The sequence below is a fragment of the Manacus candei genome, unplaced genomic scaffold, assembly GCF_025592945.1.
Source record: "Manacus candei isolate 608988 ecotype Guabito, Panama unplaced genomic scaffold, ASM2559294v1 h1tg000018l, whole genome shotgun sequence".
Taxonomy (NCBI): Eukaryota; Metazoa; Chordata; class Aves; order Passeriformes; family Pipridae; genus Manacus; species Manacus candei.
Window position 1 is genome coordinate 8,175,323 of NW_026138066.1, and position 26,404 is coordinate 8,201,726.

Here is a 26,404-nt window from a genome sequence, read left to right on the forward strand (position 1 = left end):
CGTCTGCTGTGCAGGAAAAGGAATAGGTATCAAATGAGATTTTTTTTTTTCCCCTCGAGGCTCCTACTGAACACAGTGGACCCAATCTACCTCCATCTGCTTAGCCCTGTACAGTGCTGTTTGCTTGAGCGTGTCCCTGAGTTGTAGCGCGATGCCTGAGAAGTACAGCTGGCACTGCTGGCCACTGTGTGAAGTGTTTGGTCCTGAATCAGTTGGTTGGAAAGTTCTTGAGAGCAGAAAGGATGGGGAGAGCTCCTCATGGGGAAGACTGATTTAGTGCTGTTATCAGCTGCTTGGTACACGGTGAGGCTCCGTGTCTTGCCCTGGGCTGCTGTAACTGCTGTTTGTTCATGCCCCGGCCAATTTGGAATGCTTTTGTTCTGGCCAGTGGGATAACTGTGAGGTACCTTGTCTCAAGGCAAAGCTGGCTGCTGGGCTGGAGGAGGAGGGAGCACGCTCATTATGTGCTGGAGGCATTTTTGCCTTGTTGCAGCATGTGGTTGGAGAGGCATGCTTTAAAACTGAGACTACCTAGAACTTTGGGCTGATCTGCCAGGTCTCTTCTGGCCTCAAAAGTCGATCTGGCAGAACAGTTTCAGCATTAGATGTCTCTGTGGAAGGGGAGGAAAGAAATCCAGTGATACTTTTTGCCCTTCTTGAGGTTTTCCTGTTCCTAGTGGTGGCGAGGAGAAATTGTGTTTCTGGAATGTGTTTAGTTGTAATTGTTGTCTGTTCTCAGTCTGCAAAGAGGAGGTGGAGACTCTCCCCAGTGTTTCTGTGCGCTCCTGCTCATCATTAGACATTGCTGACTGGCACAGAGGATTTTTTCCAAAAGCTTTTTCCTCTCCTGCATGATGCAGTGTTGAATCAGTAACCCTGTCACTTTGAAGGTTAACATTTTTCATATCCCCAACACTTATATATTGTCTTGCTATTATTCCCCTTTTCCCTCCCCCCAGCTTTTCCCATTTTTGCTAGACTAATATAATGCTAGCATTTCCAGGGGCAGAGCAGTGGCTGCGAGAGAATAGCCTCCATCCTCCTCTGCTTTAAGCTTTGGGAGCCCGTCTGATGGAGAGCACATGACGCTCCCGGTGGCTTTTCCTTCCAGGCGGGACACAGGGAGCTGTGTGTGTGAGGGGAACAAGCTGTGCTGTGTAGCGCGTCGGCGCTCCACTCCCGCTGGTGGCAAGGGCAGGCCGGGCTCGCTGGCTGCTGCCAGCGTGGCACGGTTCACCAAGCCGGCGGCTTTCCCGGCACCGCGGGCCTTGTCCACCCATGTGCCGCTCCCGCACCGGCTCCTCGTCCCGAGCCCGAACGTGAGGGCGCGGGGTGGCTGAAGGCAGCGTGAGCAGGCTTCGCCTTTCCTCGGCATGGTGTAAGCGAGTGGAGCGTCTGAATTATTCACTCCTCCTCGGCCTGCTGTTCCTATTGAATTCCCGGTGTCGAGGCACCCTGCCAGCACCCGCTGGTGAATTCACTGCTGCGCCTGCCCGGGGCCACCCCGCGCCCCGTGTGTTCGGGCTGGGGGGGACAGGGGGCGGCCGCCTGCGCCAGGCTCGCCCTGGAGTTCTGTAGCTGCAAGTTGGTGAGACTTAGGTAGCCCTAAGGTCTTTCCATCTGCAGCGTGGGTGGGCGCCGGCCCTTTTGCTGCTCAGAGGGTTGTTGGCAGGTTTGTGTGTGTCTCTGCCTTGCAGCCGTGCTGAAGTCTGCCTGGGCTACCAGATCCTAATCTTTTCCTACTGTCTATACGTGATATCTGGAATTGTGTCCTATATGTATTTTGTCTGGGTGGCATGGATTTCTCTGCAAACCAAATCTTTATTTTTTTCATACCATTTGGGGTTCTCCTCTCTTCTGTATACCAAGTTTTCAGGGATGGTTGTGCTAAAAAAGAAAAATCACATTTCACAATTTCTGAGAGGAAATGCTGCTTTTATTGTTCTAGTGGAAACCATTTCCCTTTTGCCCATGATGTTACTCTTAGTAATCTGAATAATTTTTTTCTTAAACGTTTAAAAGATCTGTACTGTTCACATTATCACAATTCATAAAAGCTACTGAAGACATTTTATACTTTTGGAAGCAGATTATCACTTCTCTTTACAAAAACTTCTGGGTGTATGTTTGGTACCATCTTCATTGTGTTGATCCTCTGCTTTGTTCCTCTGTATTTTCTTTTTCAAGCAATTACAGCAGGTGGCTGGTCCCTGGGGAAGCTTCCTTTGACCAGAGTGCTCTCTGGTCCCGGTTGACAGAGTCGGATGGAGTTTCAGGTCCTCCTCCTGGCTGCACAGAGGAGTGTTTTTTCACCTCTAATTGGATCATGTAAATTGGCTCGTTCTTTGTCTCACCCTCTTTGTGCAGAATCTCCTTCTGGATTTTGATGAATAAATCAACCTTGACATTGGATTGAATTTTTCTTTAGTAGTTATGTTGATATTTGAAAGCTAGTATATCTCATGAACAAACTAGGTGTAATAATCAGAATTGTGACCAATAGTTTCCCTCAGAAACCAATTTCTGTAGTAGAGGTGATATGTAAATGATGGAGTACACAGTGGAAAGGGCTGGCTTTTTTTTCCCCCTGCTTGTTTGTTTGTTTTGTTGTTGTTGGTTTTTTTTTTTTTTTTAAATCCTGTGCAGTTACAGCCCTCTTGGATTTTAGTGTTTGATAGAGTGCTGAGGGGTCCCCAGGGTCTGACAGATGCTGGACAAAACAGAGCTCCCTCCCAGAGAGAAACTCAGTCCTTTCATGCCTGTGCAAATGCAAAGCTTTTTGGGCTGGATGGATGTTCTCCCCTCAGCCAAAGACAAAAGTCTCTCAGAGTCACTGGCTGCAGTTTGCAGTGTGTGGTTGTGATGGGCAACCTCACGGGGGGAAGAATGTGCTATCCTTTTTCCCCACTTTGACTCTTACACCTGGAGCAGTGGAGTGTGCTGTTACCTGTGAAGCAATGGCTGCAATATTGCTTGCTGTGGCTGCTCTACAGCAAACAGCAGAGTAATTGAATGGAGAGAGAGGAGCAGGACAAACCCCAGGAAAGCCTAAATCATTGCATGTGTCCATGAGCATCCACTGGCTATTAAATCAAAAAGGCTAGAAGGAAGAGAACAGAGGGTAAAGTAATTTTTTTTTTTACCTTTTTACTGGCAGGAATGGCAAGAGGAATGTAGTATTCCCTGACAGTAGAGGAGAGGGACATGTCTGAAACAAGCTTCTGCCTTTTGCTTTTAAAGTTGGATGAGTGGGAGACAACAAGTTGCAAAGGTGTGAAGCCTTCATGCAGCAACCAGGAGAAAGTCTGGGACTGCACTTCCCAATTAGCACACAGAACTTGCAAATGTGCTTTTGCTGTGGGCAAAAGCATTCAACCCCTCCAGAAGTAAATACAAAACCTGGCAGACTGGGACTCATGAATGGTAAGGCCTCCATGTAGTCAGTTGAGAAGCTAAACCTGATTGTAATATGTGGCATTTAGGATGCAGGAGAGCTGCAATTGCCATCACCAGAGTGCGGGGCTCTGTTCTTTTATATTCTCTTTGGCTAGTAGAGATTTTAAGTTTGGAAGTTTCTCATTTGTACCCATTCATACCCAGAGTAATGGCAGGAGAAACAGAAAATTTTTTATTCCTTCCCTCTTTTTTATTCCCCCAGGAGATTTTTGACTGTTTTCAGAAGGGAGCAGATTTCAGTCTTTTTTTCTCATCTTCCTGATCTGATTGAAGAGCAGTGGGGGACAAAAGCAATCTCATTCAATCTGTGATTTGCATGTGTTCAGCCCTTCTGTCCCAAATCTGTACAGTGCCTTTCTGTGCGGCTGATAACAGCTTTCCCATGCAGCAGCCACATCTGTGTGAAATTCCAGGATCCTTTAATTTTTTTCTTTTTTTCTTTTCCTGCTGCTGCTTCAAAGCTGCAAGTAATCCTCCAGGCACCAGTGCTATCTTTCAATAGACTCTGACTGATGCAATGCTGTCTTCATATGGGATGGGATTTGGGAGGTGCGGTTTTTCACCCAGGTGGATTACAAGCTTCATTTTGACACAAACATTTTTACACTACAGGTGGTAGTGCTGGTGCCTCGGGACTTGGTTTTTGGCGTTAGGAAGATGCACTGCAAATTCAGCAACTTCCCTAGGCCTTTATGCCTTTATGTGACAGTGCTGCAAAATCCCCATTGGTGTTGGTAGTTGCCTAGAAAGTGTAGACATATGTTACATTTTAGTTTTGGTCAGGTTCATATATAAATATATATAATATATGTGTAAATATATGTGTAAAATGTATGTTTTCTATAACAAAACATTATCTTTTGTGGTCATCATTTAGGTTGCGTTAAGCAATGCAACTAGTATAATGAGATTATTTGTTCTTTGCTATCCTCTTTAGGGAAAGCCATATATATTCCTTCAAGATTAGTTTTTGAAGATTTTTGTACATTTTTTTAATGTGAAAGAAAAAGTTTGCCTTTTTTTTTTGAGACAGAGGGGATTTGAAGTAAGTATGTGCCTGCTGCTCCTGGGAAGTGATGACATCTGTGGTCCTCCTTGGTTTCAATGTGTTTTTTAGTATGACCTCTGTAAATGTTCACCCTGAGACATGCTTAGCCATTTGTATGGAGAACAGTAGTGGTTCAAGGCATGAAATCGTCACCTCTAGTTTCTGTGTGATTTGTGGTTTCCTAAAGCTGAAGTCTTGTGCTGTCACCGTCACCAGCTGTAGTCCAGCTGAGGTGTAATGAAACCATTAATCACTGAAACCCAGTTATATTCCAAGCTAAGATAGTCTCTCAGCTCTTGGATGTGTGCAAATCTTGTTGTTGAAGGCTGTAGCATCAGGCTGAGAAGCAGGAACATTTCTAAAATATGGATACCTCAGATGACAGAGGATGTGTGCTTTTAGCATGTTTAATAGTGAAGTCTTCTACGTGCCTCATCCTACCCTTGACATTCTCCCCAGAATCAGTGTTCTGCAGTTGGTCTTGTCAAATCCTTGGTGTCTCTTTGTGACAGTGGTAGATGGGCCTGTAGCAAAGAGCAGTGCTTCTTGTCTGAAAGTCACAGAGGTCACAAATACGAAGCACTGGAAACAGAAGGGGTCTGTGTGTGCTTTTGCAAATTCATTGGAGAAGAAAGTATTAGCATCTGGTTTTATAGGTCCTCTCCAATTACTGATCTGAAAAATACCCACCAAGGGTAGATTTAATTGATAAAAATGCTCTTTCCCTCCTGAATTCTCACAGCTCTGTACATAATTAATGGACCAATCATGACAACTTGGTTTTGGATACTTGGGGCTACTATCTTTAGAGCATCACTTTGCTCATGAAAACTCTCTTAAGCAGCTCCAGTCTTTGGTAGAGCAGTAGCAGACTTGAGTTGCTCCCTGCTTCTGAGAATGGAGAAAGGGGCAAAGTATGAGCAAACATCACTTGTATCTGGTTAGGCCATACAGCACTGGAGATGTTTTGGCATGGGGAAGGGAAGCCATTAAATGTGATGAGAACCATGAGTTTCTTTGCTGCCTCAGATGATTACCTAATGTTTCTTATGATGAATTCTTCATGGGAGTATAAACTCTGAATCTTAAAGCACTGTTAAAGATGCCTGTGTAAAAGGCTCTGAAATGCATGGAGGTCAAGGGTTGGTAGTTTCTAAGGAGGAGTCTTGTCAGCAAAGCTCGCATTGCTCAAGTTGGTTTACGCAGATGGAAAACCATGCTTTCATTGAAAGAGCAGCCCTGCCTTCTCCCTGACTCCAACTATGTGGTCAGACACCCTTCCATGTACAGGTGTTAGGGATTACGTGGCCTGTAGCGACCACTTTTGTTCATGAAGCTAATCCTTCTCCTTTTTGAGGGATTAGTTTCCAGGAGGATCAACAAGCTGATCTGACTTGCCATGTTCTTCTGTGATCCCTACTGCGCATGCAAGAGGTGAGGTAGGGATGCACACTTGGGAACAGGAGGGGAAAAAAACCAGAGCAATTCCCTTTGTTGGCACAGTGATTTCTGAGGTTGGCTTAATCTGGCTGTAAAAACCATGCTCTTAAAAGGTTTGTATCAATGTGTAGCTCAAGGGAGTTGAGTTTTAATCCCTTTATACTTGGGCTGAACAGTTGTTACCAAATGGGCAGAAGGAAGGAGCAAGTAGAACTGAATTTATAGGGCTGCAACTGTCTAGAGCTTTGACTAAGAATGTTGGCTATATTTACAAAGGAACCGTGAGAAATAAAACAAAAAAGGCAAGTGGTGCTTTGGCGTGGTTTTAAGCTTTGACTGGCTCTTGTCTGCTGTTTGCCAGGGTGCCTTCAGTCTGCTCCAGCTCAGGAGTTTGCTATACTGCCAGTTTCTCTGTACCTAATTTAAGATGTTTGTGTGTTCAGTGGGAGGGTGGCTCCCTTTTTTGTTTCCTTCATCTGAATGTGTCACATAGGAAGATACAGGATGCTGTAATTTCAGGAGCCCAGTGTTTTTAGATTTCTTCTGTTCTGCATTTCATCCGCAGGCTCAGGGAGGGAAATGTTACTTCTTAATGCAAAGGAGTCTCCAGGGATTGCACACAGGAGAGGTTTTTAGACTAAATTATGAAGGAAACAAGCTTTAGGTGAATGTGCTGTGACAATCCTTGCCCACACATGCACACTTACAAATCAAGTGGTAATTTCAATCACATTTAAAAGTTGGAGGAATTGTAATGCTATCACCTTCCTAAAAGCTTTGTGGAAAAATGATGATGGGATGGGAGAGATGCAGACAAGTGCCCCACAAAAGGCAAGGCAATCAGGACTCGTGGATTATGCACTCCATATGGAGCAGCTGGACGATCTGTCTGGCCATGCCATGGTGTTTGCTCCCTTTTGCCTGGAGGAACCATAGCAGGGGACATAGTCAGGGGGGCTGTGGTTATAACTGCAGGAGGCTGGAATGGGAAGCAGCCGGGGGAGGCAGAAAGAGGGTACAAATCTGCAAGGAACTAGTTTGGGTTAGTTCCCCCGCCTTGTTTATTACATTGTCTTGCAGGCGGGGAAGGGAGAGGGCTTTGATGCTTTTGTGTGGTGCTGGCAGGAATATGCAGTCTGGGGGTTTTGAGACCTCCTGTAGCAGGGCATAGGTCTTTTTCCAGGGGCTTCAGACTATCCATAAAGACAATAGGGTGGAACTGTGGCCCTGTAAGGAATTTGTGTGCTGTTTCTGAGGTCTTCCTGAGCTTTAACTAAACCTAGAGCTGGTAGAAAGAGAGAAATGCATTGGAGGCAGTGCAGGCGCGCAGGATGCTGCAAGGAAGAACTGTGTCTGTCTCCTGCCTGTTTGACAGACCCAGATCTTGCAGTCTCCCAGGTACCTGGGTTGCAGCAGCCTGGTGCTTTAGTGCTACAGTCACTGCAAAGACCTCTGGCACCTGTCTTGACCTTTCACAGGTCCAATTTCTTCCTATGAGCTTGTGCTGTTTAATTACATTCTTCATTTTGTTGTCGATGGCTGTATTTAAATACAGGATGTATAAGAATATCCAATGCCTGAGACTACTGAGTGGAATACAAGCAGCGGCAGCTATTCCCTTATAAGCAGGGCTAGCAATCCCATCTGGGCTAAACTGAAGAATTCAGACCACTTGCAGATACCTCGCTGGTTAATTTTGCTCTCCACAGTAACACGATCTTTCCTAGAAACGCCTTCAGAGAGGCTTGCCTTGCTTCTGTGTGCATTGAAATGGAAACAGTAACTTACTGTAAATGCCTGGTTTTGTCCCCATAGCTGAGTTGGGTGGTGTTTTGTTTTGAATCTTCCTCTCTTTTCAGAGCACTCTCCCAACTTTTTGGATGCAGCCTTCTAAGGGAAGGTCAGGCCTTTCTTCCTTTTTTCTTAAAATTTTGAAACAAAGCATTAGTTAAACTCCTCAAAACTATTCCAGAGAGGAGGTGTTCCTCCTCTGTGAGGGAGGGAGATCCTTTGATTAGTGTTCCCTTTCTCCTTGTTTTAATCCTGTTCTAATGGTGACTGTTGCCTGCATGGGGATGTTTTGTCCCTCCAGCATAAGTTATTTGACTAGGTTGGGGCATCAGCTGTAGCCTGCCAGCCTGTGCTGTTTATCTAGGCTGGGTATTTCTGGTAGGTTAGGTAGGATTTCTCACTTTTCATATGCCCTACAGTAGAGGTGTGACCACGGCTACCATGCGGGCATCTCGGGGCGGTCATGATTAGCAACAGTTAGCTTCATGAGAGCAGTGAGGAGGTTTATATATCAAAAGTGGATTCCAAGGAGTCCTTGGTTAATGGCTTAGAAAACCTGTTATTTCAAGACATTTTTTAGAATTTATTTTTATGAATTGCACTCTGGTTATAGAGAGCTTTGGCATGTGGCCACATCCCATCCAGACTGTCTGTGGCTCATAAGAAGGTGGCAGTCAGCTACAGGGTGGATGTAAAGAGAAAAGCAAAGGTGTGTTGTTTTGTAGTGGAATGGCATTGGTTTATAGCAGGAATCACTCATGTTACGTTTTATATGGAATTGCTTAATTGGGATGTTGAAAGGTTAGCTTCGATTTTGTTTTGATACGTTTCGACATTTTTGCAGGCAAGTGTTTAGCACTTTGGTGTCTAATTAGAAGAAAAACCCTGAGAAATACTGATGTGTGTGGGAGAGAAGAATAAAGGTAAAAGCAAGGAGGGAAGGGTAAAAGCCCTGCAGGCTTTACTTCCTTGTGGAGATAGCAACCCTTGCAAGGGGAGTACCTCTATAATAAACTGTTACGTGGGGATTTATTCTGGTAAAATTCAACAGTCATGACCTCTACTTTTCCCTTTTAAAATAGTAGTGAATGGGGCCTTGGAGACAGACACCCTCTTTGTCTTCAGAACATGTGCTGAGGCACTAACAGGCTGTCCCTGTCCTTATCGGAAGGAGCTTGTCAGGGGTTGGAAATGGCTGGATCAATCTCTGTTGCCTTTCTGATCCTTGGTACCTCTGAGGCAGTAGGGGAGCAATAGCATGATGATGATGATGTGCTTTGCATCACAGTCTTTCTGTCCTCTTAAAAACAGAATTAAATCTTTCATGTGTGTCTGGAATGTTTGTCTCTGGTGGACTGGGTTCTCTTGCGTCCATGTGAGGATTTATGGTAGAGAAATGGGAGATTCCAAAGGGCCAGAGTTCAGGGTGAGCCCTCAATGTGCACAGTGCTCATTTGGGGATATTCTAGCTGCAGGATGACTCGCTGTCCATGTTTTTGTCAAGTTGATCATATAAGGTGCAATTACTGCACTGGATACTCTTTGATCAGGGCTGTTTTTGAAGCGGTGTGTGCCAAGGAGACACGAGGGTTTGGTCTTTCTCCATCCCTTGGGGTGCCACTTTGGGATGCCCCTCAAAAGCAGAGGGAGCTAACGTGCAAGTTGCCCTTGCAGCAGCACTCGAGGGGTTTTCGTTCCCTTTTATAGATGCCCTTTTGTTCCCCTCTGTTGCAGGGAGAAGAGTTTTCCAGGAGGGGGATGAAGAGGCCAGACTTAATGGTCTTAAGAGTGGATTTATTATTTTTTTTTCTATTTTGTGAAGGAAGGACTGGGAGTTGTTTCTCTTTAACTGTTTCCAGATGGTGTTGCTGGAACACAAAGATTTCTAGTGTGTTTGGGATGGTGGCTCTGAGACCTCCAGCCCCCCTCCCCTCCCCAGCGCTTCCTGTGCAGCTCCACAATCCTGCGGGCTTAATCAGAAGCAGTCCTGGCTGCTGAGGCACTCCTGAAGCCTGCCTTTGCTTCACCCTGTGCCCCAAACCCTGTACTCTCTCCCTCCTCCGGGCTTTTTAGCTCCTTGCCATTACAACTTCAGCCCTTGTGCCTGCCTGCATCACTTCTCTCCTTTCTCTAGCTGGCTGTGGGCCCTCACAGTGTTCCAGAGATGAAACTCCATTTGGCTAGACTGCTCGAGGAAGTTATATCTTTGGGCCAAGGGAAGATAGTTTGTAATGCAAACCTGGGAAAATAATTTCTGCAACTATGTAGGGCAGCTTATGCAATCAGGCCAGTGTGTCCAGGGCACAGAAAATTTCTCTCACACCTATTTGCCTGCGGCACTTGGTATACAGCATGATTTTGTGCCTCTCGCTCTTTTTCGTGCCAATTTCCCTCAGAGCAAGGCAGGTTTAATTTTATATCACAGCTTTTTTGCACTCAAGCAACAAATTAGCTTCAGCCTTTTCTTCTGAAGGAAATATGATAACAATAATTTTGTTCTGGGAAGTAGGAGTACTCTTCTTTCCTTTTTAGCCTTTGAGCCTGTGAATATTTGTAAAATCAGCCAAGGAGTTTGTGATCAACTGACTTCCCTTCTGAATCTGTGGTCTGTCATCTCCCTTGTCCTGTTCTCTCCGGTATTCTCCATCCTGGTTTTTTAAGCAAACAGAAGCAATGAAGCTAGTTACTAAGGCATAACTCTGTAGCCCTCTTCACCTTGTGAAAACTTGTAGCCATCATGTTTGAGCAAGCCGGATTTTCCTGTGTGAGTATGTTGTCCCGTAATGAGTTTGCTTAGAGTGACTTACGTGTGAAATGCTTCCTCAACCCCGTGTAACAATTACGGCATGTGAAGGTGCCCCCAGTGCTGGATTTTAAAGCCTTGTTATGGCCCCTGTCCTGTTACTGTAGAATAAGAGTATAAATGAAGATGAGCTGCCATTTTAAAATACTTCTGCTTAGTAAAAGAGGAGGGAAATCAATATTCTGTGCTATTGACTTCTATGCATGCAGTGTGTCCTTGTATTTGCTGGATCATAGACGTCACACTGTGCACAGTATTCCCAGGGGCTTTAACTTGCACTGGATCTATTGTTGCCGACATAGGTCACGGACCAGCAGAGTCAGGCTGTATTTCCTTTATGCCTGGAGCAGTATGAGGATGCTGCCATATGTAGTCCAAAAAAAGTATATGTTTTGCACATTTAAATTACACTAAATTAATGAAATCCCACTTCTTTGAGAAGCTGAACACACCCCTTGGCTGATCTGGAAAATGAAAAACTTAGCTGGGGAAAAGCTGCTTCTGACCTCCAGAGAGCTACTTCCATTATTTGGGGGGGATGGGGGAAAGTCAGGGAGGAGTCAGCATTGTTATAAAGAATCTCTGTAAAATACTTCAATTTTAGCTGAGGAAGTGCTTTCTGTGTATAAAAGTCCCCCTTCTCTCTACAGCATTAGACATCTGTTCTGTAACTTCATACAGACACTGTCAGCTTAAAGCCTGAGTATGTATTTGTAAACTTGTTGCATCCTGAATCTTTTAACAGATCTACAGGTTTAAATACCACCTTTCTGTGTGGTTTGGTCAGATGTGTATTTGTCTGTATTCCACTCTGCAGCCTCTGCTGTATCAGTCAGTTATTGTTTCTTTTATATACATAGAGTTTCATGGAAAAGAAGTGCCAGGAGGTTAGAACTGAGGAAATAGGTACTTCAAAATACAGAAAATTGCACTGACATATTTGGGTGGTGTCCCTGGGGCTCTGTTCAGTGGGGACACAGCCATCCCAGAGTTGCCCTGTTCTGTCTGGCTACCTCGTGGGCTTCCCTAGCTGACTGCTCCAGACTATTCAAACTCTGGTTGGGGCAGGAGGCTATTTTTATTAATCTTACATCACCTTCCTTTCTTGTCTTTACTGTGTCACTGGGCTTCCCGCCCGGGGAGCCTCTGGCAGGCCTGGCCTCCCTCCAACGGGCTCTGCTGGGGTCCTGCTCCGTAACGATGGCTAAGCAGAAGACCTGCAGTTCCACGGTAGGTTTTGGGCTGCCTGGGGCCGTGGGTACCATGTCCCTGCAGCAGAGCTGGGTGTCCAGCTTTGCAGAGCTGAGAGGCCAGTGTGGGCACCTGTGATGGTGACCCCCTTGTACTGTGGGGCTGGAGTCGGTGAGAGGCTGGAGGTGGGGAGCTGCATTCACTGGAGCCCTGTGAGGCACTGGGGACCTGGCAGCACAGGAGCTCTCCTGCCCCATGCATCCAACATCGTACTGGCTTCTGCAGAAAACATGATATTTTTAGGATACGGGGAAGCCTGGAGTGGGGTGGAGGGGGCCAGGCTGGAGGCTGCTGTTACTGCAGCAACAGGGCCAGAATTCCAGGAAGGAAGAGGAGCCGGATAAGCCTCCATCCTGGCCTCTGCCAGGGTCCAGAGCGGGGAGCCTGTGGGTGTTTCTCTGCTCTCATGGGCACGGCTGCCAGCATCAGGCCCCCCTCAGCCAGCGCCCTGCACTGGCAGCTGCACCCCTGGTTTTCTGTCCCTCAAGAAGTGGCCTCAGTCATTCAGGCGCGTGTCGGAAGCCAAGGCTGTGCTAGCCAGCATGTGTCTCCCCAGCCATCAAGGGCAGCCGTGCACAGTGTACTTGGTGTGGTGCCTTTTATCAAAATCTCAAGCTTTTAGTCCCTAAATACAGTTAAAAAAGAAAAAAAAATGTGTGTAAGGAGTAAAATGTAAGTCCTGTTACCTGCATCCAGAAAATTGTACAGGCTGTTGATGTCAGGGCACTAACAAGGAAGCGGATAAATGGAAGACCTTTACTAGATGACGTCTGCTCATCTGGAAACTGGCCAAAGCCATGAAGCAAGTTTAATTGAAACTGAAGACAGCTGAAGGGAAGCGTCCCACACTATAGACACAGTTATTGGGATCGCAGAGTGATTAGCAAGAGCTGTATATCAAATTGGGATAAGTATTGAGGGAAAAGGGTAACATTAAGATCCATTTAAAAACTACTTAGTTCAGTTTTCCATTAATAATTGGTAATTCACCCTCAGATGCTGCTTTCTCCCATTAATTTTATCCAAAACAATTTGGGGTAGGAGACAGCACACACAATTGAGAAGGCAGACTGAACACATCAGATACACTTAGACAAAGAAACGGTTATTTCTTTTTTGTTTATATGCAACAGTTTGTGCAAGTAAGGGTCTGATGAATAATTGCCCATTTTCTTGGTAACTGATAATAAGATCAAGGCGTTTACAGTTTTATTAGTGCTCTGCCACAGTTGAAGTACTAAAAAGCCTTTTTCAAGACAATCCCCCCCTCACCCCGCCTTCCCTCAGCACAGGATTTCTGTCTTTCCTGGTATGCAAGAAGTAAAACAAAAAAGATGGTGAAACCACTGGGCTGTGATGAACAGCGCTGGGATTTCTGTCTGGCTCATGAGCTTTACTTTTTCGCAACTGTCACTTTCAGATTAATAGCTTCGTTGCCAGTGTTTCCAGCCTTTTTTTTTTTTTCTGTGAACATCTTATTCACTGTGTTCTAGAAAAGTGGCTTCTGTTTGTCTAGTACAAGTCTCTCATAAATGTGTAGCTTGTGCTATCTCATCACATCAAAATCCTATTTTGCTTTTGGAAGGAACAAATAATTTCTTGTTGCCTTTTATTTCATTACTCTGTGTAGTCTGGGGGTTTCTGGCTTTCTGGTGCAGGGACTCTCCCTTGTCACTTCTGTCCAAACCACCAGGCTGCTGTACTCTTGGGGGCAGCCAGAGCAGAGACACATGAATTGCTCTCATGAGTTTTGCTTCTGCTGTTCAGAACCCGGCAGGCCCGCTGTGAAACTTGAAAGAACTACATTAACTTCACTTTTCCTGGCATTGTCAGAAAAGCAAGAATGCTGCAGATCCAGGGAAGGGATTGCTTGGGCATGTTTCTGAGGTTATCTTTGCAACTGAAAGGACTCAATGCTTCAAGTGGAAGCTTGGAATTCATTGTCTTGCTAGGGAAATGTGGAGGAACTCACTAAGCTAATGGTTCCTACCAGCAGAGTTTTAATCTGCAGGCTTTAGGTTTAGTTTGGGTGTAAAGAAACAATTGCTAATCAGGCTTCAGTGATTGTTGCATCTGGCAAAATGGCAAGTTGTGATGTAAAATTAATTTGTTCTGGGGTCAGGTTAGTCAAAGAGGATTACTACCTCTTTAAGCTAAAAGTTAGTTTTAATTTTGAGCGAAGGGTAAGAGGACTTTTCATTATGTGTTAGAGCCGTGACATTTTCTCTAGAGGAATGACTCTACTCCAGACCTTTGTGGCCTTTCATAAGTTAATACCACCTGCAGATCTGATCAGTTCTTACTGGCGTCCTGGTTTATCGATAGTTCCTTACATTTTTAAGATGCGTCTAATTCAGCAACTTTTAAAATTTATCAAGTTGAGAGGTGTCAAAATCCCAACAACCTCAAAGCCTGGCTGTTCTGCGAGTGCAGGAGCATCTCCTTTGTGCCTCAGTCATCTGCAAATGGCTGTGCCGTGTTTACCTTTGACCTGAGGCAGTACCTGTGACTTGCAATAGTAAGGGCTGCCACAAACTGCAAGTGCCAATGGAAAAGAACTCATGTTAGCAAGGCTGGGAAATGAAGGAACAGGAAAAATTTGAAATAAAGGGGCCGGGGTTAAAGGCCTAGTGAATTTAACTGAGTCGTGACTTTCATCCTGTTAAATCCAATTGACCTGCACAGAGACTATCACTGGGGTACAGTCGCACATAGGATGTGGTCACACATCCTATGGAAGTGTGGAAACCCATGTGTGAGATCGTTGATACGGTTTGAATAAAATGCCCGTGTGTGTTGTAGAAAGCTGATTTACGGTTTCAGCTTCTGGTTTTATTCTCTCCACTCTAAAGAAAATCTCAAGTACCTGAGAAATGCCTTTCAGTGGTAAACAAAGTAATGAAACATCCCAGTGTCAGTTAGATTTGATTTTGCAGGCTAGTGCTGCCTAACTCAATTTCTTTATGAATGTCTGGTTGCATGTTGGCATCGAAAGAGAATGTAATTGGCAGGAGGGAGCTGCACAGAAGAGATGGAGTTATCTGGGGATTCCCTCTTGCATCAGGCTGCTGCCAGAAGGTAGGGTCCCTCCGTGTTTGTGGGTAGGGTATTTATCTGTGTCAAACCTTCCCTCTCTCTTTTTCACTTCCATTTTGTGAGATTAGTTTTGCGCTTGTGAAGTCAGAGGAGGAGATTGAGCTGTATCCCCAGCCTCTGCTGCCTTAGGTCGCCTACTAGCAGGGGTTTTCTGTCTGGATGTTGCTGGACTGTGCTGTTCCAGTTGCAGGAGTTTAACGCTTTCATTTCTTGCTCTGTTTAATTTTCAACAAAAGCAAACTCCGTATGGAATAATCATGCAGCAGGCCCCAGATTCACCATTAGTGACCTGTAAAATTGGCAGCACTGGAGATTATTGGCAGGAGACGGTTTCCCCAGGCGCTTCCTGCCTTCTCTTGGAGAGTTAAGTTCAATTAGAGCAATGATACGCACAGCAGGGATTTTGCAAAGAGTCCAGTACTTGATGGTAGCATTGCTGTATGAAAGACGAAGAGATATCTTTGGCCTTTTTGTGACCTTAATGCTCCAGCTGTTGCCCTCTTTCTAACCTCTGCTATCTCCAAACTCTTGCTTTCCTAATGTAACCCTCTTTCACCTCTTCTTTTACCTTCTGATGCAACCATATCTCTCAGACATTTTTAGTCTGCAATTTGTGGGGTTTGTTTTCCAAAAAGCAAAGTGGAGATTGTGAATGTGGGATTTTTTTCCCTCCATTTGATTTTTCTTGTTTCTTTCTGACTTCTCATGTATGGTGGACTGCTCTGAGATCTCTGTAACCATCTTTCTTTTCCTTTTCACACTCTTCTGATTTACTTCTACTTATGAAACTCTTCTGTTTATAGATGTGGTTTCTTTGCATCCAGATTCTTTGACTTCAGGAAATTGCATGAAGTTCAGTGTTGTTTCTTTTCTACCAAAGCCTCGTGGTGACAGTCGCTTTTATTAGTCCTCAATGTGAAGAACATCATCCTCAAAATAATGATTTCTTTTTTCCCTTTTTTCATTACAACTTTCAACTTGCATTCACTGCTCATGTCTTTAGTACCCGTAAGGGCAACTTGTCCATTAGTGCATCATTCTCTGTGTGGAAATCTTTCTGGTTTACAAGGTGTTGAGAGACTGGCACATGAGCATGTCTGAGGTACTGACCTTGTAGGTGTGTGTACAAGTATTGTTAAAAGCATACCTGGAATAGTCTTTCAGGAGAAGACCATCTCTCTTGATACATTTTTTTTTGTTTGGATATTTATGACACTTAGACAAAAGTTGGTAAACTATATTTTGTCTGAGAAACAATCACAGTGCTTCTTAGGTGTACTTGTATTGGGGGAGCAAAGAACTAACCGTGCGTGGTGTTGCTTATTCTTTAATTAAGTTCTTAGTTAAAGCCCAAAAGCTTTGAGTGGTGCTATAGTTGACAGTCACCACTTGCTTTGTCCAACTTCTGTGTCTTTCCTTCTGTTTCTGAATTATTTGTGGAGTTTTGTGCTTAACCTGCTTGCTGGCTATTGGTATTTGAGAGGAATGTACTCTCAGGGTGGTCAGCCTAATTAATTACTGTTAATCCCCAAAAACTGGCTGCCAGAAGTTTTGTTGTCCTTGAAGCTCTCATACTGTGCATGCTACTGTAGCTCTAGCATGAGAGCATGAGGAGAGGCTGGATGTTTCCTGGCAAGTTTCCATGGAGAATCCCCTGGGCAGGCCTGAGGTAAAGAGGAAGAGAGGGAGGATGGATACAAACTTAAAATAGCAACGCTAGTTCCTGCATTGAAATATTAGCACCTTGCTTTTCAGCAGAAGTTGTGTTAAAGTGTTTTGTGTAAACTGTGAAATTGTGCCAGTGGCCACATGCCCCGTGTAGGGCAGTCCACCTCTCTCTGGTAGGAGCTGGCCTGTTTCACTCGAATGTCCCCACACAAAACCCAAAACATCTCAACAAAATCTTTCTGACAGCGATTGTACATCTCAGTCAGCTTCATGCCCAGAATGTATTTGCTTTGGACAATTTGAGGTTGTTTCACTGTGTTTTGTCAGGGTCTTCCCCTTGGGCCTCTTTCTCTCAACCTTCCCTTCCCCAAGAGCTGCTGGAGAAAGTGCAGGACTGACTTAGGAGTTCCTCCTCACAAGTCCTAACAGGAGATAGGAACAGACTTAAAAAGTGATTATGGAGGGTGGCTGTTTCCTTTCCTTCTCCTCTTAGTGTTCTGCCAGGAGTTGCTTGTGAACACACAGGGGTACCAGGGTGGAATTTATATAGGCTTTGTCTAGTTTAATTTATCCTCCACCTCGAGAGAAAGATGCACGCCTGGGGCATGTGTGAGTGCCCTTTCCCCATTCCACATAGGATGTGTTGGAGGGAGAGTAACCGAAAATAAATTAAGAAACAGAAATAAACGTTTAGGAAGTATCATGAAGTATGTTTATCTTAATCCTCACTGCACTGCTAAAATAGTGACTAGTCTGGGAATTTCATGGAGAAATTCCAGAAGTGTTGGAGGTTCATATATTTCCCGCAGAGCAGAGTGATGGAGCTGCCAATATCACAAAATGTGAAGGCTCAGAGTCCCTTCTGGGTTGAAGAAATAAAGCCTAGAGGATTGATTTCCTGTTGGGAGTGTTGAGGTATTGCACAGGCTTACCAGGGTGCTTGAAGTTACATTGACTGCTTTTTAAGTTCATGTTAAGCTATGAGTATAGTTTTGAAAAGGACAAAAATGGCACTTTAATGTTTAGGGAAGCATTTCTTCAAGACTAGACGAGGTGGGCGATAGCTTCTGTAGTTTTGTGTTCAGTTTTGTTCAGTTTTCATGAGGGTAAATGTGTTTGTACTGAAAACTTCTTCAGAAAATGACAAAAATTATACACAACTGATATTACAGAGGGTAAGGTAGGATTAGTTTATGCTTATTTTATGGCCTTGATTTTTTTTCTTTTTTTTTTTTTTTCTGCACAATTTGGCATACGCAGTTGAAAATAAATTTTAGGTGTATTGGCTTACCTGGAAAAAAGAAAGTTGGCAGAATACTTTAGCTCATTCTTCTCCCATTTCATGCAGGTTCTTGTCTTTGGCCGAGTTAACACAGACATTTATTTACTTGCTTTCTATTCCTTGTAACCCCTACATTCACCCTGTTTTCTTGTCTTGCAGAACGAGCCTCTGACTTCAGGTTATCATGGATATCCAGCAAGAGACAATCAAGTAAGTGTCTGATTGCAGTAAATGTGTGTGTACATACGTCTCTGTACACTTACGAATGTTTTGTCCGACAGCTTCCTGGCTGTCGTGTTATGGAGCGGAAATAGTTTTGTTCTGTTGTGGAATGTTTCTGGAGACATATGTGATAAATTGAATGGGTTTCTTTGGCCTCCAACAGTATGTGGCAAGGTGCCTGATAAGTGGTTAAATATCATCCACATTACCAACAGTTCAGGAAATTCTTTATCCTTAAAAACGTCAAAACTTAGAATCTCTGTCCTAAACTCCCATTTTGTCTCCTCAGTGTTAATGAATGTAGATGTTCAGTGCCAGTGCATGCTTGGCCCTGTTTTATACTTATTGCTGTAATTCTGGCATCTGGGAAGCAAAACAACACTGAGTTTTTGTAAGGGTCTGCTTTGCTGGTGGAGTAGGGAATGACATGTCCTGTTGGGTTGTTTCTAGTATCTGTAAACTTGTCTTGCCTTCCTTTCAAGTCCTGCAGGGCCCCTGCCCCTTGCTCTTATTCAGAACGTTCTCCTTCTACAGCAGTAAAAATGACACTGTTCAGTGCACTGCATCTGTAAGCATTCTCTTGGCTCCTGACAGAAGACAGAGAAATCCCAGTTGATGAATTTGCGCGACGGAAGGAGGAGATGCTTTGGAACAAATTTAATGGTTGTGAGATACAACTGTCACACATTAAATCTCCCTTCTTAGAATGAAGTTTTTTCCAGTGCTCTGCAGCGCTACTGCAAAGCAGAGTATGAACCAGTGTAGCAGGAAATTAATATGCACGGAAAATCAATAATGCAGCACATTTCAGTAATGAGCAAATAACAAAACCAAAATCAAATTCTTTAATACTCTCAGGTACTGCTATATAAAGAAAGTGATTTTCATCATCTCTTGATGAGGTCTGGGTATATGTAACAACAGCTTAATGGGAGATGTTTTTATGAAGGAAGTGCAGCATACTGCAGCCTCAGCAACTGAAGAGCTCCAACCTTTGGTGCCTGGTACGTGTGCGTGAGTTCTCATATAGGAGAAAATTGTTCAGAATGTCTGCTGGGATATATTAAACTGCTAACTAGCACAAATAAATACTATGCACAGGGATGCTGGGAGAGTTGTGTTCCTACTCTACCCAGGCTAAGTAAGGTAAACTAGATTGAGAGGCAGAGCCAGTCTCAGATCCTTAAAGTGGTTCGTATTTGCTTTTGGCTTTCCCAGTCTGGTGGCACCCTCTGCACCCTGTTTTGTGCTTCATTTTACCTACCCATTTATGCATGTTCTATTTTGGTATGTACCAGTATGTCCCACTTCACAGATTTCCTCTTTCTCGTCCTGTAAGAACTCTTCTGATTTGAATGTCCAGAACTGCTGTTACTGGCAGGTCACCAGATCAGCAGAGATGGGCACAGAAAGCTGTACAACAGCCAGGGCGTGAAATGAGAATTACAGCCTGGGCAGCCGTGGAGGGCTCTGTATGGGTGAACACAGGGAATAATGAATGTTAGCAAGTGTGTGTATTTACAATGGCAGGTAGCTTTATGGAATTTTCTTGGAGGACAAACAGCTTCAGTTTAACTTGTGTGTTTTCATTTAGCAAATACTTGTAAAAATATTTTTGGCTGGTTTGTTGTTGTTGGGTTTTTTGTTTGTTTTGTTTTTTTCTTCCTACTCTTGACAACATTTTGATCTGTGGTAAGTGTTTGTCCTTCTGTCTTGCTTGTGTCCCTGAAGCAGCTTAAATTCAGATCTGATTTTCACTAATGAGGTTTCAAGGCTTTTAGCTAATCTGATTGGGAGCCTCTAACTTGATAGCAGCAGAAAAAGAAGTCTTCTATTGCCACAGGCTGGGGATGGTGTGGGAGAGTCAGGAATGGCTGATCCATCACCTGCCTTTTTGCACTGGGAAAGGAGGAAGTGGTGTGGGAATATGTGTAGGGATCCTCACCCTGTAACAGAGCAATTATGAGATGCAGGAGCAATTGTGTTGGATTTGAGCTGGTGAGGGTAAGTCAGCGTGTCTTGCTGTTTCCCGTTGCAGTTCTTTATTGTAAATACTTGGACTGTGCTTTTTTTCCAGAGTGTTTTCTTAAGGAGAAGTAGCAAAGCAGAGCTTATTTTTAGGGCTTTTCATCCGGTGGCCACAGTAGTCGTGCCAGAAATTCTGTGGATGTAACTTGCCCTTTCTTTCACTTTATGTAGCATCCTACTCCTTCCATTGTTTGAATGTCCTTTTCGTTCCTTCAGGCTCTAAATGCTGTTAATTGCTGTCTGCAAACCTTTCACTATGCTGTTTTTACACCCCCTAGTGGTTAAATCATACCCAGATGGTTCCAGGTTACTGTGGATTTTCTTCCTGCCAATGGAAATGTGTGATTGGTTTGAGTCCTTGCTTTGGCCATTTGGGAATGCTTAGCTCTCCAGTACAGAGGTTTTTTGTATCTTCTCCTAAGTATTTAAGCTTTCTCTTGTCATCACACATGGGCAGCAGCACTGAAGCATATGAGATGGGGTTCATATTGAGGCTGTTTCTCTCATAATTCTGGTGTTATGTGATTGCTTTATGATAAACCCAAAGCTTTGGGTTGTTGCACAGCCTTCTTGTTCCTCACCTGCCCTGCCAAAGCACTGGCTTACTGGACTTTTGTGGTGATAGGCCCTGGGGAGCACGTGTGCTAAATCATTATTGTGTAAGTTTGCCTAAAAAGAGGCTTTCTGTTGCTGAGGTGTTGCATTACTGGATCTGTCTTGCAGCCGTGTCAGGATCTGGAGAGCCCTCTGGGACTGTTCTCAAGAATTCAAGGTTTGCCCTGGGGATGTCTAATGGATGTTCAGGAATGGGAGATGCCCTTCCTTCTCCCCAGAACTAGGCTGACGGTAGGGACAAAGCCCTCTGTAAAGGGAAAATAAGGGAAGTGCTAGTGTAACATTGCTAACTGAGATGAGAACCAAGTCTTTTGGTGAGGAGAGCTTATTCTCTGGGGACTATTCAGTTCTTCATCTCTCTGTTGGTTCTGCCAGCAAAGTGGTATTTCTTTTTTTGTAATGCGAGTGCCTGCCTAAAATGCAGTGAACCAAGACTTCCTTGCTTCATTTCCCAGGCTGTGACAAACAGCTCTGAGGTACCGTGAGTTGGTCTCAATACGGAAAATGACTGGTACAGCTATCCTGATATACTTCTTCATACAGACAAACTCATCAAGTGCACATCCGCTGCTTCCAAAAAGCTATTCCACGCTGACTGTGCCAGCTCATTTTGTATATAGCCAAGACCTATGTTGTATTGCTCTAGTGCTTTTTATGTCCAACTGTATTAGACATGATATCTGAGATTTGTTAGAGTGATGAATACTGGCACTTATGTGGCAGAATTTGGCAGCTGCACAGAATAATTTTGTTCCCCAACAGGAAACAAAATGAGCAAGAACACCTTGTTTAGCTGCCACTGAAGGGAAGAGAGGAGGAGAGAGAGTTTATGGAAGCAGGAGGTAATTGCATACATTAGAACTGGGTCAGGATGTTAGAGCTATTATACCTCTTCTGTTATGGAAAGTGATCCTCAGCTATCACAACCGGTTAGGATATTGGTTTGAAGCCTCTTTTTTAAAAGCTTGTACTTCTGAGTACAATTCTTAAATCAAACTGGGCCATTGGCTTGGTGCTAATGTGGTGGAAACATTGTTACCTATCACAAGTGACACTTCCTTCAACAGCTTAATTTCAGTGACTGGTTTTCCATCTGAGCACTCACCAAGTCTGACCTGTTGTTCTCGTGTGTGTAGATGAGACTGCAGCCCAAAGTAGTGTGGGTGCCCATGGCAACTGCTAGGAACAGCTTTATCAGTATCCCCTCGGTTTGAGTTCAAGCTTAAGGTGAAATGCTGTTAAATCCTCTCCAATTGTCAGGCTGTTCCCCTGGGTCTTTACTCACTTGCTGCTTTGGGATATCTGTTGGGGCATCATAGGCTGCGGGAGGATGCATGTGCTTACTTCCCTGGGGCTGCAAGCTGGTCTGGGGGAGCTGAACTGCAGTGGTGGCAGTCTGTGAGAACAGGAAGCTTCTCCTGTTGCTTTTTTCCCCCTGTTTGTTTTCTTTGCCCAGTCCCTCCAGATGCGGGGAGTTTGGCAAGGAAGCCCTTCATCCTGAGATGTGAAGGGGGTGTGTGAGCTCCCATAGGGAGGCAGGACAGCAGGTCACCAGGCTTCTGTTGGAGCTGGATGCACAGGGGCACTGCTGCTCCCATTGGTGGTCTCTGCAGCAAGCAGCAGGGATCTCGGCACAGAGGTCAGAGTAGGAAGCCTCTGTCCTTGCTCATCTGTGGAGTCTGAGACCCCTTCACCTATCTTCCTCTTCTCTGTCCTGTGGATGAAGTGTGAATTGGGATATTGTCACAACTTGATTAGCAGCTGAGAGGTTCAGCATGGATTAGGATACCCACAAAAAATTCTCTTGGTTTCGTATCACCAGACTGACATGCTCTTACCATGAAGCAAGACATGCTCCCTCCAGGAGGGACCCAGAGGAAAATGGTTTGGGCACTTGTTGTTTTTACTTGTACCATGATAGCACCAGCCATGGTCCCTCCTATTTGTGGAACAAAGACTTCCTGTCTAAGAGTTTAAATCTAAGTAGTGTTCCTGACAAGTGTTTTGGTCTTTAATTTGTTTTCCTGCTTGTCACTATGAAAATCCCTCTAGTATGTAAGTTAACTGGCTCGTTAGCCCCTGAGATGGTGGCAGTGGAAGTGTTGAGTTATTCAGGACCTATAAAGGAGGGTGATTTGTGGATTTTTGATATGTTTGTTACTTATACTCTTAGTTTGAAGAGTGTATTTGACAAAAATTTTTAAACTGGGGGACAGATAGAGGTTCTAGAGAGGCTTAAATAAAATTTTGACGCCTTACTCCTCGAGTAAATAGCCAGGACAGAGATCAGGAAGCGTGTGAGGTCCTCTGTAAAATGAGGAAGACCAGGCTTGGTGTTCCTAGTGCTTTTGAGGAGTGCCTCTTTGCTTGAAAGCAATCAAACCAAAATTTGTGATGGGACCATACCAGTGATGGTCTAAACATCTTCCTTATGTTCAAAATGAGGTGAATTAGGGTAAGGTTGCCAAATCTGCTGTGTCCTGGCTCCTACAGCCTCTCTTCAAGCAAGCAATGAAATGTTTTCACACTGTACTAGACGGGACCGAAGGGATATTCTATTACTGACCTAACTGCAGCGTCCCATAGAAAATAACAAGCTTCATTTCAGAGAATCTGGTCTGGGCAAAAATGTCCAACTTGTTCAGGAGATGAGAAGCATCTGCGAGGCAGCTGCACACAGAGGGGTTCAAAGGTGTGTAGTGGGGTAACTACTGGGGGTGTTACTGCTTCACTAAGCTGTGAAAAGTGTGGGAGAGTTCAGATGTGCTTATGGAAAGCCATTTAACACTGCAGAAGAGGAGGAGCTTGAGAGATCCTCTACTGGATTGCATCCCACACTACTTAGAACTCTCAGCACATTCAAAGGTAAGAAAGTGTTGATAGAGTGGAAGAGAGTTAAGTTAAAGCAATGTAAATTGTGACATCTTGAGAAGGAAAATAGAGAACAGAATGTACAGATTGAAGTTGAAATAATTAAGGATGAATTGGAAGAGGACAGGTAAGATCCACTGAGACTAATCTAGTGGTATGTCTTCTCTAGATCCAGAACCATCTTGGCCATACACTTGGTTGATCACTTGAAGCACAAAGAAGTGGTTCCTTGTTTTCTCAAGGCCAAACTATATCCAGAAGAAGCTACAGGAAGATACAGCAAGTAGGATTAGAAAAAAAATTGTAAAACATATACCACTAAATAACTTAACTTGATATAAACCTGGTTTCTGAAATTTCCCTCTGAACCAAGTCTCTCTGCTTATATTGGCCACATTCCCCTAAATCTCTCCTTTCCTTTATTTAGCTGATTTCCTAGCATCAAAATCCATAAATAATACGGGAAACATGATGTCTTGCAGTTGACACAAGTCTTGCAAACAGATCACTCTGGCTGTATATGTATTCTTCTTTTCCCTCATGTCTGCTGCCTTCGTAGCCTTCAAGGTGGGGGATCCTTTCCTTACAGAACCCTGAATACCTTCCATAAACAATCCAGCATCCATACCGATGCATGCCTGTCTCCTAATCAATAACAAGAGAGAATAAGTAACCATGTGGAGAAAAGTTGTATGAGGAGAGGTAGTTAAGGAGTGCATCTAATTCAGATACATGGGAAAAGACTTCCTGACAGTAAGCTCCTTAAGTCCTATAAACAGCTTCTCAAGGGAAGTAACAAATACCTTGCTGATGAATAGTCCGGCCAAAGCTCTGGGGTTATAAGGCGTTGGCAGGAAATGGGCTGGATGATGTAATACGAATTCCTTTCATGTTTGAGTCCTCTGATTCAAGCAATTTCTCATCTCTGCTTGGGGTTAAAGAGGAGATGTGAGTCATCCTTTGAAAGGACCACGTTTTCTCATGTGATGTGAGCACTGGAGTGTTACCCAGTGTCTGCAAGAGTCTTGGAGACTCCTAAGACCCTCAGTTCCTTTGGCAAGAGGGACAGCATCTTGTTTAGATTTTCCCTGCTGAATGATTATGCTAGAGTGTGGTGCGTGTTAGAAGTAGTCTGCAAAAGGATCAGTTGGAGGACCAAAACCAAATGGTGCAGAGAAAACAGCCTGTTGATGGATATGATATCCTATTGAGGGTATGAAAGCAGCTATTCTGGGTCAGACAGAAGGTCTCTGCCTTCCAGTGTTCTGGCTTTGACAGTGTCTAATAGCAAGTACTTAAAGCAGAGGGAGCACCGCCAAGATTCAGTGATACTTCCCCTCCTCTGTGCTCTTCAAGCAATCCTGTGGCTTTGGGATTTCCTGGCCATAGATTTTTATTCTTTTTTTTTTTTTCAAGTCACCTGTGATAGATTTTTTCTTTATTGAATTTGTCTAAATGGTTTCTGAGCCTGTCTAAATCTTTGGCATCCGCAACATCCTGTGGCAACAAGTCCCTGCTTTAGGTATGTTTTATGGGGAAAAAGTTCTTCTGTGCTGCTCAACTTGAAACCAAAGTGCTTTTGAAGCTTGGGCGAGGGGGGCTTGGGATCCTCAGCTTGCACAGCTGCACTGTCACCGCATGAGTGCGGGTTTTCTTTCCTGGAAAGGGTTTTCCTTCTTGGAAGAAAAAACCCACAAAACCAAAACAAACGAAATCACAGAAGAAAATTTAAGCAGCTTATGTGAACTTTGTATATATTTTTTTCCTGAATAATACCTGCGCAGCTGTTGCTTCTAGGTACCCATAAGTGCCCCAGCGCGTTGCTGGTGGGCAGCCTGGGCTCTTGGAGCCTCGCCTGCGGTCTCCGCGCCCTGCCCTGCCCTGCCGTGTAAGCGGGAGGGCCCCGGGAGGTGCGGGGGGCAGCCCTGCGGGCCGGGCGGCGCTGGCGCTGGGCTGCCGGGAGAGGGCAGCCGGCGCACGGCCAGCGCTCCCCGCCCCGCCCGCCCGCGGACCCGCGTCCCGCTGCCGCCGGGGCTGCCCTGGCGCGGCCCTCCCGCCGGGCGGTGGGGCGAGAAGGGCTGAAGCAGCAGGGAGAGAGGGGAGAGGTGGTTCGGCCTCTCGGCGTCCCGCGAGCGTTTTGGGGGTGACTCCTCGTGTGTTCTGGACAAGGGAAGTTTTGTTCAGAGGGATGGGGAGAGGATGGGTCACTGCCTGAACCCAGCACGGGCAGCATCCAGGGAGAGCACAGATAGCCCCTCCACGGGAGCTGTGTTGACATTTCGTTCTTTCGAGAGTCATGGTGGAAAACGTTTCCATTATGCGAGTCTTTAATCTGTTCCAAAATGTCTCAGGGTGAGGAGAGGAGACACACAGGAGGGATGTTTGAGAAGGAGTGCTCCTAATAGAGCTGCTTTTAGAGGGGAGCCTGAGCAGGCGGTCTCTAGGCTTTCCTGGCTTGGGCAGGCTCCTGGCCCGAGCTGGTTTGATCCAGAGGCACGGTGCTGCACGGCATTGCTGCTGCTCAGAGGGCACTGCAGGATGGTCTCCTTCGAGCCCACAGAGGCTGTGCTGGAGTGGTGGGTTTTCTCCAGCGTATATTCCGCACATCATGAAATCTCACAGCTTTCAAGCAAATGGAGTGTATGTGTGAATAAATATTATTCTCCCATCCTAATTTTTTTTTTAAAGGAGGCTAGAAATGCCAAGAAATTCAACTGGTCAGTGTAGATACAGAACCTGGGAAGATGCTGAAAAACATCAGATGCTTATGGTCAGATCCTTTACTAAAGGAAATTAAGGCAACAACAGACATACACTACTAATTTTTAAGGGC

The 26,404-nt window shown here is 44.8% G+C and overlaps 1 protein-coding gene across 18 annotated transcripts in view; it reads left to right on the forward strand.

Annotated features, from left to right (window-relative positions):
* Nucleotides 1-26,404, forward strand: part of RBFOX2 (RNA binding fox-1 homolog 2) — a 173,427-nt gene that overhangs the window by 17,632 nt on the left and 129,391 nt on the right. For all 18 annotated transcript variants that reach the window (XR_007904084.1, XR_007904085.1, XR_007904080.1 and 15 more), the window contains exon 2: nt 17,995-18,045. Coding sequence is in view for 9 of the 18 variants with exons in the window: in XM_051784610.1 (XP_051640570.1) it covers nt 17,995-18,045 (51 nt within the window). In the remaining 9 variants the exon portion in view is untranslated. The remainder of the gene's footprint in view (nt 1-17,994; nt 18,046-26,404) is intronic.